The sequence below is a fragment of the Buceros rhinoceros genome, unplaced genomic scaffold, assembly GCF_000710305.1.
Source record: "Buceros rhinoceros silvestris isolate BGI_N320 unplaced genomic scaffold, ASM71030v1 scaffold43225, whole genome shotgun sequence".
NCBI classification, from domain to species: domain Eukaryota; kingdom Metazoa; phylum Chordata; class Aves; order Bucerotiformes; family Bucerotidae; genus Buceros; species Buceros rhinoceros.
In genome coordinates this window covers 6,132-20,199 of record NW_010414185.1, presented here as the reverse complement: position 1 = coordinate 20,199, position 14,068 = coordinate 6,132, and the positions used below count along the sequence as shown (strand labels likewise).

The window sequence follows — 14,068 nt, the reverse complement described above, 5'->3', positions numbered from 1 at the left end:
GTGCAGGAGTGCAAACAGGCAAAGGGATTTCAAACAGCTCCTATCTAAGGGTTATTTTATTATAATCCAACATCAATTACAAGAATCTTATTTTGATAGCTACTATTTAAATATTTGGAAATGTTGCAGTCTCATGCTATCTCAATAGGAAAAGTACTTCCCAACTACCAAGTATAATTTTTTCAGATACCAACTATAGCCCAAGTCTGTACTTCCATATAAACCCCAGACTTTTGTACTTAATTTTATTATTTTTAAGGAATCATACTCATTTAAAAAAAACAAAACAAACCAAACCCAAAACAACAAGAAGTCTACTATGTGAATAAATTAATTTCAGCTATTATTTGTTAACTGCCAGGCACCACTCCTCAAAATAGAAACTTCTCATACAGAATTAAAACATTAATCAAAGATTAAAAGCAGAATACAAAGTATTTTATAGAAATTACAACATGAAGAATTGTATTAAAATGGACTATATAGTAGCAATGAAAGAAAGATAATCAAGTGGCCAATTTATCTTCGAAGTTAACTCCACCTAAAGGGAATTTGAGCATCTCAGCTATGAGGAAAGGCAAAGAGCCTGCCATAAGCATATTAGAAAAGCAGCGTAAGGTATATTCAGAAAAAAAAAAGGTTTTAAAAAAAATCCTAAATGAAATATCCTACTCTTCAGAAGATTCATATAAGTATATTTTAAGATAATAATAAAATTAGTCACTGTCACAGTACAAACAAAAAAAGAACAGTGTTTCCTGATGTTTAAGGGGACTCTCTTGTGTTTCACTTTGTGCCCATTACCTCTGGCCCTGTCACTGGGCACCACTGAACGAATTATTTTTTTTTTTTCACGAAAAGCTACAAAAAGAAGCACACACAAAAATGACAGATCAAATAATTAGGAACTAGTGCTGACCACGGTATTTTTATGGCTCCATCAATTAATGACTTAATCAGCAAATAGCAATGCAATTCAAATAAAATTCATAGTTAAGCTTTAAAGTAGAAAATAAAATAAAATTTGAATACAAGTAAATGATTGCTTATAAAATGCATTCTTAAGCCCTAAAGGCTATTTTACAGGAACAATTCCACTGGAAGTCAAACACCTGCAAAACAGAAAGAACACAGCCAACTACATTTTCAGTTCAATTAAAGAGGTAACTGGGATGCAGTAATAATTTCTACATCATGATGCTTCACAGCATTGCCAGGTCTACACACATGGATCCACAGACAGAATTAGAAAAGTTGCTTTAAATATTTTTTAAGCTATGCAGTGTCTTCAAACCAAAACAATTAAAGACCTGCCAAAACCTCCAATGTCACTGAAGAGCTGTTCATGTTACAAAAAGGGCAGCAGATGAGTACCACTTTCTGAATCTGATACATATCGGAGTGACTGTTTTTCAGTAATTTCGACTGGTAAATGCACACAGCTTCAACTAACCTACACGTACTTTAGCTAGAATGAGTTTTACTAGACAAAATATCAGCACAAAATGATACTTGTCTACCATTTCACTTAACTGTTAACAAAAGTGAAACTAAAAGTTGAAACAAGTCTTTGAACTTCATCAACAACCTGCTCATTGTTCTGTTAGTACCAATCAAGGGGGGCAATAAAGATCTCAATGTGAAAACGGTAAACTATCACATCTAACCTTTACTCTGCAAAAATCCTCATTTTTCTCAGTTAAAAGTGTCAAAGACAACATTTGCTTTGCATGTTTTGATGAATTTTAAATAAAATTTATTTTTTGTTACTAACTCACAGCACACTTAGGAATGAATTCCAAAAAAACCCCCGCAATACTACTCAATGGACAGCAGTATTAGGATTGTTTTGGTGACAGTATTTCTGTGAAACATTTAACAAAACAAAAGAAAAACCTGCACAAATATTTTCTTATCTCGCAAATTGAAAAGGATTAGATAAGGTCCAATTTGCAGTATAGGTCATATTACTTAAGGGAAAGAATTTACCCAGTACTGAATAAGAGAAAGCTTTTACTCTCTGCTATGTTTCCCGGTTCATTTTTTACTCTATAAAATAGAGATTTTCTGATTTCTTCTTATAAGTAAAAAGTGTGTCACATACCTGTTGTGTGTTTCTTTGTGATTGTAAACTGGACTGCAGCCTTCTCAACAGAGGAACACCATTCCTAGACAGTCTTTTAAGCAACCAGTAACTGTGCACTCGTTCAACAAACTGCTTCTTCCGCTGAATGGCCACCTGATTCATAATCTTATTTAATCTAAAATATGGAAAAACTGATATTGTATTTTTCACAGCAAAGCATAAAATGTATTTGTCTATGGAAGTTAAACATCATATATATAAATGTACAATGTAACAACAGCGGTGATCAACATATTACTAATTTCTTTCAGTGACATCTCTTTCAATACAATTAATTCTGAGCAGCAGATTACAATCAAATACATCTGCTTGACACTGTTAATTTCTACCAAATACATTAAGGTGCTTCAGCTGAAGGGTATCAATTTTCTCATTATCATTACCTCAAGAGCAATCCCAGATCAGAGCTGAGAATAAAGCTTTAACATGAATTTCAGAATAATTTTCCTATTGAAAATAAAATCAGAAAAAAAGCTCTAAATGCCTCTGAAAGCTTTCAGATCATGTGTTGCCATCTTCAAACAGAATTAATAGTTTATTTTAAAGACAATGTGTCTTCAATCCTTTTTATATTAAAAAGTGCAACAGAAAGCTTCTATTACTCATGTACAAATATTAAATTTTTGTTAAATAAAGCAAAGAAAAAGATTTAAAACAGAACACTTATGATTTTACCCCACACATACAACGAAAATATCCACAAGAAAAAATGCGAGATGACGCAAACTTTAGCAAAATATCTTGATTAAATAAACAGTATATTTTCCAAACTTGTTTTTTAACAGGTGCAAATAATATTTATACATACTCTGATTACAAATACTCTAGGAAAGCATGCAACAATCTTGGTTTCTATTTTTTCAATACATATGCTAAAATATTCCAAGTTTCACACACAACACTAACCTCTTAAAACTTACGTTCAAAAACCAGTTTATCCAAAACAGATCTTACGCCCCCCAAAATGTTAATGGTTGTAGAATGCAAAGGTTTTGTCTTTGTATGACACTGCAGGTATTTGTCACTGGTGGGCAGCCCTTGCAAAATTAATACAAAATGCACCAAGCACCTGTATTGTCAGAGGGATTGTTCATTAGTTTGGGGGCAGGGGTGAGTTGCAGAGAGAAAAGGAGTTCCTTGAGCTGAACATAAAACAGAGTTACAGAAAAGACAGAAATCTGTTAATTCTTTCACTCAGTATATTACTATGCACAGCAAAACTCTGCAATGGATAGTAGTAGGTTTATCAGAGATTCTCCAGTAAAATTTCATACTAAAGTAGACAAAATTAAATTCAAGAAGTGTCTGATTTGTAGAGCATGACCACAAGGCCCGTGATAGATAGATAAAAATCATGAACATATACACATTAGTGTTTTTCTTCTTTCTTCCTTCTAATATTGGGAATAAAGCAGTTTCTCAGGTAAGCGACTGAAGAAAAGCAGTTAAATACCTAAACAAAATGTAAAGGTATACCTCCAGTAAAATTATTTTTAAGAATATCTGGGAAACTTAAAGGATATTTTTCAGAAAGATACAGGAGTGAATCTACCCTAAGGTCAGCAAAGGCCACCTATCCCTGGTAGATTTTTCTGAGCTATGTCACAGGTAAGGTGCAATAGATCTACTCAGTGCTACACTAACTACCTACAGAGCTTCCAGTCATTGCAGGGTAAAGGCTGAGCAAACAGGGATTTTCTTCAAAGTACAGTGCCATTGTGTGCTTCGGTTCTTCAGTGACATTCTTTTTCAATCAATAACTAAATCAGTTAAGCATTCTTGAAAAAATTTAGCTTAACTTAAAGCTTAGAAAGTCTGCAGATGGACTTAGGACTATCTTTTAAGTCTTCCACTGAAGGGTAGAGGCAGTCTCCACAAAGACTTAATGCTAAACAGACCTTGAGATGACCATATTAAACTTAAAACACAACAAAATTACTATTAATTATAGAAAGTAATAAAAAAAATAATTACTTTGACACCTCTCTCTTGGAAACAGCAAAACCTACTGAACTGAGCCAAATAAAGAGCACAGCCAAATGTATACCTATTTGGAAAGATCAGAGAAACATGAAGAAAGGTGCCTTGGCTTCACGCCCATCAGATGTGGCAAGACTAAGCAAACGTTTTTAGTAACAGCTTTAAGTACATTTGCCCATTCACGTAATGAACAATTCTATTCATAGATAATTTAGAACAGTAAAGTGCTAGAATAAGCTTAGGGAAGATGTTCACAAGAGATACTCTACAACTTTCAAAACACAAATAAACAGAAGGTAATTTGGAGCACACACAAGTTACCTAACAAGAAGGAATCTATTCCTCTCTGCCTTCCTTCCAAATACAACCAAACAAATACTAGCTGTTCATATTTCGTTTAGACAGCAGACTTGAATAGTGGCAATATACCACCAACCGCTCCTTAATTTCTCAAAACAGAGAGGTCAAAGCTTCTTCACATGGCAGGTATCTACAGAGCCTCTACCCTATGATCCTATTGATAAAGTGGGGATAAGACATCTGCTGTTAGACCCTAACCACCCAGTAACTATAGCACAGTTCTCTGATCATCTTTTTGCTTAGTCAGATACTCCCAGTAGACTTTTACTGTCCAAAATACTTTAGATTTTGACAGACAATACAACCACTTAGGGGAAATAAGACATGATTTGTCTGCTGCTGTAGAACCCTTCAAGTAGCACAGACTAGGTACTGATTTTGAAGCTCCCACCCTTGATAGCACTACCACTTTGGGAAAGAGGTTCTCACTCACAAAGATACATACAGCTGCACAGATAGATTTCAGCTGAAGCTGAAAGCAAGCATGAAAGAAGACATAGCTATGCGCCAGTCTTCATCAAGTTCCTTTCTGCTACCTGAGCTTGAATTAAATTTGTAAATGTTGAAACTAAATTTTCAAACTAGAATTTTGAAAATCTCTGAGGCTGTAAATGAGCTTGCTGCACATTCTAATTTTCTTTTTTAAGCAGAGAGATGTAATTTAAAAAAAAATCATGGAAGAGTAAAAAAAGAAAAAATGTATATATTTGAGGCAGGCAAGGGAGAGCTGTTTGAAGACTTCATAGTTTTGCAATCCAGGGTCTGACTTGCACAAGGCAGGATTAACTGCTACAGTACGCTGACAAATCCCCCATGCAAAGGCAAGGCTTACAGACCTTAGGTCACCTGCCAGAGCTACACAAAAAACCTCAAAGGCATTTTTTTGCTAAGGTATCTGTTCACCCTTGAACATCTTCCAAGTTTAAGAACACCAAGAAAGAATAGCTTTCTGTAGTGTTCTATTTTCTAAAGGCAAGTCAAACATAGTAAATACAGGGAAATAAAAAATACCAGATATTTACAACATGCATCAAACACAAGTGTATCAATTGAACCTGTGCTTTCTCTTCAGGAAAAAATAAACCAATCTCATTTCAGTGAGAAATCTCATTACTTAATAATCTTTTGTATCTCTGTTCAAATTGACAAATAAGTGCAAGATTGCTACTGAAGACAGCTCAAAAAAAGAGAATGTATGAACATATATCTAGAAGATAGTACTCCCAAAATTACTGTCTCTCCTATCACAACTGACTTTCATTTTGACAGGAAAAAAAAAAAAGCTGCAACTATAGTTACTACAGAAAGCAAATGGTGAGACAAGAAATGTTCTTGCTGTCCAGGTTTGACATGGAATAGAGAATTTGTTAGGACACAATTCCCAAGGAGTGTCCTGAAACGGACCATATTAAATGCTAAAGATTTTCTTTCAAAACAATTTAAACAATTAACACATTTAAGCTAAACCCAGAACTGAACAGTTCTTACACTTTAACCTGCTGCAGCCTGAATCACTGTTCTGAGGCCTTAAAAACAGCTCCAAGTGGCTCACAGTATGCTGTTTTTTCCCTCAGCTGTTATATGAAATCAAGTACATTGAAATAATTTGTAAAGTCTTTAAAAAGTGGCTGTGTTCCCGTTAAATTCAGTAGCTGCTGTTATATAACTGGCCCCATAAAGGAAGCATCAGGTTTCAAGCTGATGACCACTGCAGCCTTTTGATGTTTTGGCACCACCAGCCATACTCCCTCCTGTTTTCTTCCTTTTTCTGGCTACATTCCAAGACTACAGAGATGTCAAAACATTTTTCAAAATGTTTTTATTTGTGCCACACGCAACTGAGAAAGTCATTACTGGTTCCCTTCCCCAACCCCACCCATATCCAACCGTAAAACACTGTGACATGTGCTACAAACATGATACAGAGGTATCACACAATTCCCTCGTCTTCAAAAAGGAAAAGGCCACTCTTGAACCTTTCAAACTGCACCTGCAGTTCCCACTCTGAAACCACAGTTCAGGCTCAAGTGTAAATTATGGCATCAAAAATATGCTGCATCTATAAAAGCGAAAGAAAGACTTTAAGAGGAAACTGGTTTGTTTTGAAAGGGTGAGAGAGGCTCAAAACATTTAATTTAAAATGGAAGTTAATATACAGTACCTCTGGTGAGAAACTCACTTATCAGCTGCTTTACACTAACCCTCTCCTCATACGGAGACATTTCACGGATAATCTGCCCTCCAAAGGGCAATACTCTTAACATACTTTTCAAAGCATTCAGAGAAAGTTGTTTTTCAGCCCTGTGTTCTCTCATCTTTTAGATAAATACATAAAATAATTTTCGTCAATGCAAGATATGTGCTCTTGTCATATTAAGCAATCTTACAGCTTCCCTCTTCCTACTCACAACTGCTTTTCTCTCCCAGTTTCACTTTCATGTCACTGTGTCAACTACAGCAACTGGTTACAAAAAAAGTGAAAACAGTATTTTTGGTGACTAACTATGCTGCAGTTTAACGTATGAAAGCCAAGGAGATGATCAGCCACATCTCTATTAATCATCACTCACCGCTCCACAGACCGCACAGGCTTTTTAACCTCACAGATACCACTTTAGTATTAGAATATCTGAAAACTTCTACAGCATCTCTCCAGTCTGAGGTTTTCAAAATAAAAACTGGAGAGAAAATTTCCTTAAGCAAGTACATGTTTTTGCCAGTATTACTAGAGTAACCCAGGCAGAAGGAACATAACATGAAAATCTTAAGTAAGATCACACACCCACTAAAACAAATCAATTTTTAAACATTTTTAAGCATAGTTGTCCTGAGTCTGCAGTTTCATCCAACATAGCTGTATTAAAGGTACATGCAAAAAACTAACAAAACTAAATTACACTCTGTAAAATTCTATTTAATATCACTAAAATCACTCTTTCTCTTGACCTACAGTAATACCCAGACAATCAAATCATGTTCCACTTCACTGGGCAAATAAAATACCCCTATTTTCCAACACAAAGACTGCATATGTTTCTAAAACCTGCCAGAACAAAACATAAAAATTCTAAATTGAACAAATTCTAACAAAGCAAACTGACCTTTGAGAACATTTGAATTTTGAAGCCTTGCTCAGTGAAGTTCCACAGAATGCACCAAGACTCACGGAAGCAGGAAACACACAAACATTACCTACCAACAACTACAGTGATTTCAATTACGCTGTCTGGCACAGAATTACCAGAAAAAAACAGAATAAAAAGCTATGGAAGTGTCTATTTTGGGAACTGGAACTAATTCTGGGGCCTTGCCCTCCCTCAGTAAAAAAATTTCTATTTACTGTATGATATCTGAACTAAAAAAAAAAACCCCAAAAACCAAAAAGCCACGAACAAACCCTTTCGATCAGCTTTAAAGATAACACAAATAGATGAAAAACTATGTAAAAATTTGAGTCCTTTTGCATGCCTTTATTTCCTTTTGAAAAAGTATTAGGATACGGTTTCTTTCGTAACTAGAAGTCAGCTATATACCCAACAGCATTTATATAGGATCCTGAGAGGACTGTCAGTGATTTCATTTAAACTTCTGTACAACACAAGCCTGCAGGATCCCCATGTGACCAATCTACACTTCGCTAACTATTTTTCACATTTTGTATTGAAGATCTGAAGAAATAGGAATGTCCCATTCCTGAAACACTTCCCTCACCAGTCTAATGCAGGTTTCATCACCTTTACAGTCATTCCTTTTTGTTTCTGTTTTAAAATTCCAGCTATTGAACTTGCCTTTCTCTGCTAGGTTGAAAGTCTCAACAGTATATATTTTATCTACTGGTACGTCTTTGTAAGTCTGAAAGTCTCTCATGCTTCCTATTCTTTATTCTACATTTACTGGTATTTAAATAGCATTTGATTTTGACTGAACATGTTTTCTTGCTTCACATCACTGTAAAAGCAGGCATCTATTTTTTTACTTGAGCCAGCACCTTGTAAAATTTTTCTTGGACAGAAAAGTAGAACACTGAACTTGAGAGTTAAGAAAATGCAATGTTACTTCGGTCAATTCTCTGATACTTATAATAGGGTAATTGTTAGAATTGCAACAAAGTTTGTTACCTTCCAAACATTTTCATAAGGAGGAAACATGAAACTATCAAAAAACCCCAACTCTGTCTCACTGGAAGATGTCCTTAGTCTTCTCAGAAAAATCACTCGCATAAATTTACTTCTGAAACTTCCTATACATAATACCAAGTCATGACTTTTCCCTAAAATTCCTCAAAATATCTTTCTATCCTCCTTTTCTTGCAGTAGTCATAACCATATCACACGATTTTGAAATCTCATCTCAAAAGGCTAAAGTCACATAAGCAGAAGATAAATGCTTAATTAAAAAATGCTTTTTATCTGTAATACAAGAAATTTCTGTATTTATCTACTAATTTTTGTGCACTCAGTAACTTGAATAAGAAAACTGCCAGAAGACAGTTCTTGAGACAATGGATTCTGAAAAACATTTTTTATATGGCACTTGCAAGACCCAATACCCTTTAACTGAAGTCAGAAATACTGAAAAATAAAACCAGATTGATTTTGATCTTCATTATCACATACAAAATAATTGTGGTCCAAAACCCTTAGAGTACACACACAATAGTTACGATGCACCTGACAGATAAATCTAACATTAATTTATCTTTCAAGCTTCTTTGCCTTGTACATGCAAAGTAAAGAGAAGACAGGAAAGAAACAAGTTATACGTAGATCATACACCTATATCCATTTTGCTGAAAAGGTGTATTTAAATATGACACAGCACTTCCATCCTCTGGATTTTAAGTGGGGGAATCACCCCTTGGACATCAATCAACATATGACTTTTAATATCAGATAAACAAGTATATTTCCCATTATTTTTACTCAAAATTCAAAATCCACTTTTATAACTCATTAAATAAGTCACACTTTCTCAGACACATTAATTAATTCTTATTTTGTAAGGCAGAGTCAAGACAAAGTAGCTTAAAAATAAAGCTCTAAAGTTAAGTTTTTTAAATACCCCTGACGCAAAGCTAGTGAACACCATAATAATTCCTTTCTTGACTTAGGCAAATTTTTTTTATTTAAGCAAAGAGGTCACGATGACATCAGCAGTAGTTTCCACATGTATCAGAAAGATTTCAAAGTTGATCAGTCTTAGCATCCTCTTCCACTTTCCCTAGATAATTCTATCATCCAATTATTAGGTACTGCCATAGGCATACCTACATCATGTTCTCCTGTAATTAAAATAAATATTTCCATATGACTTTGTAAAAGTATACATACATGTATATTCAAGGATAAACAGCTAACAGACATTAGTCTGGATTTATTCAGCTTTCAGTATTTTTGCACACTAGCCCTAATAGTATATTTCACTGACTTTTAACGCTGATTTCTAAGTAGCATTTCTTATTCTTTCCCCCACTTCAAAACTTTCTGAAGGGATAAAAAAAACACAACCCAAAATACAGTATCCAAAAAAAAAGAAAACAAAAAAAAAACCATTTAAAATAATTCCCCAAAAAGAAACCCCCAAGCAACATACATGAATAAGAAGCGTTATCTGTGAATGAAGGCTAACAGTGTCTCAAATAACATCTCTCAAATAGTGTCTCTCTTGTAAATGTTCCTTTCAGCTTATACTGTGTTTCATGTTTCTGTTCATCTATTTTTCGGGTCCATATTTCATTTTAGAGACAATATAAGGATAAATTATAAAACAAAAGGAAATACCGGTTCTGCCTTGAGACATAGAGTAACAGAAGTCTGGTTTTACTACCAGAAGCAATATGGTTTCTAATAAAAAGCATATAAAAACACAGGAAAAAAAAAATCAGTTAATGTGAAACACATTTATTTCTAAAGACAGCTGAAAATATTTTTTTAAGCATCTCAGCAATTTTTGCTGTTTCCTGTCCATTATTTACCTACTTTCATAAAGATCTTTTAATTCTCTTTCACTTAACTCTAATATGATGCAACACGACTGATGCATACAACACGGAACACAAGTTTAACACCTTATTCCTACTTAAGAAAATAGAGCTTTTTTTGCTTATTTTTTGCTCTTGGTAAAAGTACTGCATTTGAAATGCTTTCTTAAGTTCAGACAGTACAAATACACACCATGCAGGAACTGCAATGAAAGATGAAAGCAAATATTTATATGCTTTAAAATATCCGCTTCCACTTCAAGCAATACTTGCATGAATGGCATTTTAATAAAGCAGATTACACTATCTCAGTGTATAATTTGAAACTATTGAAAATTAAACATTTTACATCACATTCAATTTCCCCTTCCAGTATAGTATATAGCCACAAAATCTTAGTTTCATAACACTTCTAAAGATGAATATGGACACTGGCTTTGCTTTTCATCAAGCAAACACATTTTAAATGTTTCTTTTGAAACAAAAGATTAAAAGACTACACCAAAACAATTTTATTTGTACTAAAGAATCAAGCACTCAAAACCAGATAGTTTGGACAGCTAACACTGCAACTCTTCTTTCTATATCCATCCTACTCACTGGATAAGGCAGCTGTTACGAAGGTCAAGAACGAGCAGCAACAGGGGAAAAAAAAAACCCACGCGAAATGGAGCAGAGATCCAGTACCAGGTAACTAACACAGCCAAGGAGCTCGTCAAGTGAGCCCTAAAAGTTAAGATTTCTTAATGTGAAAATGCCACTCTCTTCAGACAAACTAACTGGTGGCAGCAGGATGCCACTGTTCTGACGACCATTTGCCAACAGGTGCCATACTGTCTGTCCGTCCCACGCAGTGGTACCGTCTTGAGAGTGCCCTTCCCCACCTGACCCCCACATAACAGAGCTGCTCTGACACTTCCCAGAAACACAGGACTTTTAGACTAATCTCATTTCTGCCTTTTCAAAAACAAAACGAAGTGGCAGATGAATGCAATCAGTACAACATAAGCAACAATCTTCAATAGTTTTATATGTCAAGAAAAACTGAATGAAATTTCGTAGTAAAGAAGTAACATGCTTCTGTAGCCAGAAGGCCTGATGTAAGTCATGTAAGCGGTTTCCCAGTGGTCCCATATATTATTTATTGCAAGTGTTAAGCTACAAAGTCAGCACTGAAAACTGAAGTCACTTTAAGGCTCTAACATGACCTACTGCATCCTTTGGAAGTGGATGCTTAAGTATAGACTTTCTAAAATACCCAGGCAACAGGACAGACAGATGCTCAGCATGAAAAAAAAAGAAGATGGGGAAGCAAGCATTCGCCTCCTGCCATCAGTGGTTAAAAACTTCTGAACCTACACTCTTAAATCAGTAGTTTCACAGCTGATAGTCTGAGAGGCCATATAATTAGATTACAAATGACCTACGGAACGGCACTATCTATCTAATTTAACAGCAAAAACCTTAGCATATGATATCTATGTAAGAAATTCTGGTAACTGAAAAGTGTACAGCCCTCAAAATCATTCCAGGCAGTAGCACAGAAATCTGACCTACAGATAAGCTGGTACAGAAATTCATGAGTTACCGAAGTTGTGCAGAAAGTATGAAATACGTTGGTCTACACCAGTCTTTTTAGCATATCCTGAACATTAAGACAGGTGTTTTGAAAAACAGAATTATTACAAATGCTGTTATTAAAATGTTCACTCTTTCATACACACTTACTCCCCAGGAAAGGAAACAGCATACAATCACTGCGCCTTAAACTAAACATAAATGGCAAGATTTATGTTGAAGATTCTCAAGTTTCAGCTGGTGTCCTCAAGAGCTACATTCACCAAGTATTTTCCTCCTCACTATAATCTTCGTACTTCTGTACTTCCCCAGCTACTAACTCTAAAGAACCACCTATATGCAAAGGAGACATACGGTCTAGTGATTAATGATTAAGAAAGTAAACCAAACAAAACATCTTCCTGTGTGCCTCAGTTTCCAGAGATGTTGAAAACACATTGATTTCTAATTCTTTACGAAAAAGAGCACTAGTGTTTAAACACTGAGCATATAATGTTTCTTCTCTGATAATTTAAATAGCTTAACTGTTCTTTGAGAACTCTGGAAAGGCAAATCATGTGTCAGCTCCAAGGGGAAAAAAGTACATTAAAAAGCAGATTAAAAGGATCATTTAAATGAAGACTGCCATGAAATGATCCACATCATTCATTACTAGTTTACGGGTATGTATTTAACTCACACATAAGAGTTTTTCTAAAGAAAAAACAGACAAAGAAAATTAGCTGAGATTCGGATCTGCAGCATAATTACTTTTCCTTTTAATATGCCCATTTCTGTTTTGCTTTTAATTCAGGTATCAGTTTTCTAGGACTAAGCACACTCATGTTACAACGAGTATTTAAGCAAGAGTCTCCTTCAGCTGAAGACAAGCAATTTATAATAAAGCTCAACTTCAAAATAGTTTTAAACTGTCCCTGGTTTTTTTACACTTCTGACATACCCCTTTGTACTTCTGTTCCTGGTATCTAATGATACTTAAAAAAAATCTAATGATAATACCGTTTTAAGATCTGGCTTTTATGAAAGTTACCAATGGAAAGAACTGCCAGCAGTACAACTAAGAACACATATTCTAACCCTCAGCTCCCACGTAGTTCATGTTCTTTCTTACTTTGTCTTAAACGAAAACACACTACACCACCAATCACGATTATCCTAATTAAGACAAAGTCAAATTATTCTATACGAACTTCCCCCTTCCCACATACCTGTTTAAATAACAGTATTAGTTGCTTACCGTCAACTTAAGTTTTTCTGCAGTGCACTGCTAAACAAAAATACCATTTTACCAAGCGAATCATCAACAGAGAACAGTGTAATCAATCTGATGTTTGTAAACGCCACAGAAGAGCTAAGGGCTGTTTGTCAAAGTCAGTCAATAAGTAACTACTTACATTAACAAAACTTCTTATGGGAAAGGACTGCAGTCTCAAAACATGTATTTATTTAGATTAATTTAACCAGCCCTAATTGTCCACTACCTGGGACCTGGGAGTCAGCTTTAAAAAAAGCATGGCTTATTTCTATTATTTATACAGCCCTCACTGATCATCCAGAGTCCTGTCACAGTAAAACCAATGAACCTGCACATGGAAGTGGTGTCTGTTATGAGAAACATTCGAAGAATTTAATTCAAGGGTTAAACAAACATATTGATATAGCAAATGCTAGAAAAAAAAAACAAATACTCCAAAAGACAAACTTGAATTTAGTTCATGTAGTCCAGTTTTGCATTTCTCAGCCCAGCATCTCTCAAACACCCAGTAAGGCCAACCTGTATCTTTCTACCACAAAGATTCGTCATCATTCAAATCCCAGATAAACAAGTATTTCCACTATTCAAATGCATAACTCAGATTAACTGAAAGAAACCTGAAGAGATGCTACCATTCTTTTAAATTAAGATATAGCTAAGCTAACTGAAGTTCATGCAGAGCTTTTTTAACCCCTATAACAAAAATAAAGATAATTTTTAAAAAATCTTCATTTTGCTTCAATTCTGTTATTACTTATGAAAACAGCAC

The 14,068-nt window shown here is 34.8% G+C and overlaps 1 protein-coding gene across 1 annotated transcript in view; it reads right to left on the bottom strand.

Annotated features, from left to right (window-relative positions):
* Positions 1–2,104: 2,104 nt before the first annotated feature.
* The window catches only part of LOC104494203 (bromodomain-containing protein 1), a gene marked incomplete at its 3' end in the record, with an annotated part of 14,547 nt that continues 2,583 nt past the window's right edge, over positions 2,105–14,068 (bottom strand). The window contains exon 2 of the mRNA XM_010137004.1: positions 2,105–2,261. Coding sequence (XP_010135306.1) covers positions 2,105–2,261 — 157 coding nt within the window. The remainder of the gene's footprint in view (positions 2,262–14,068) is intronic.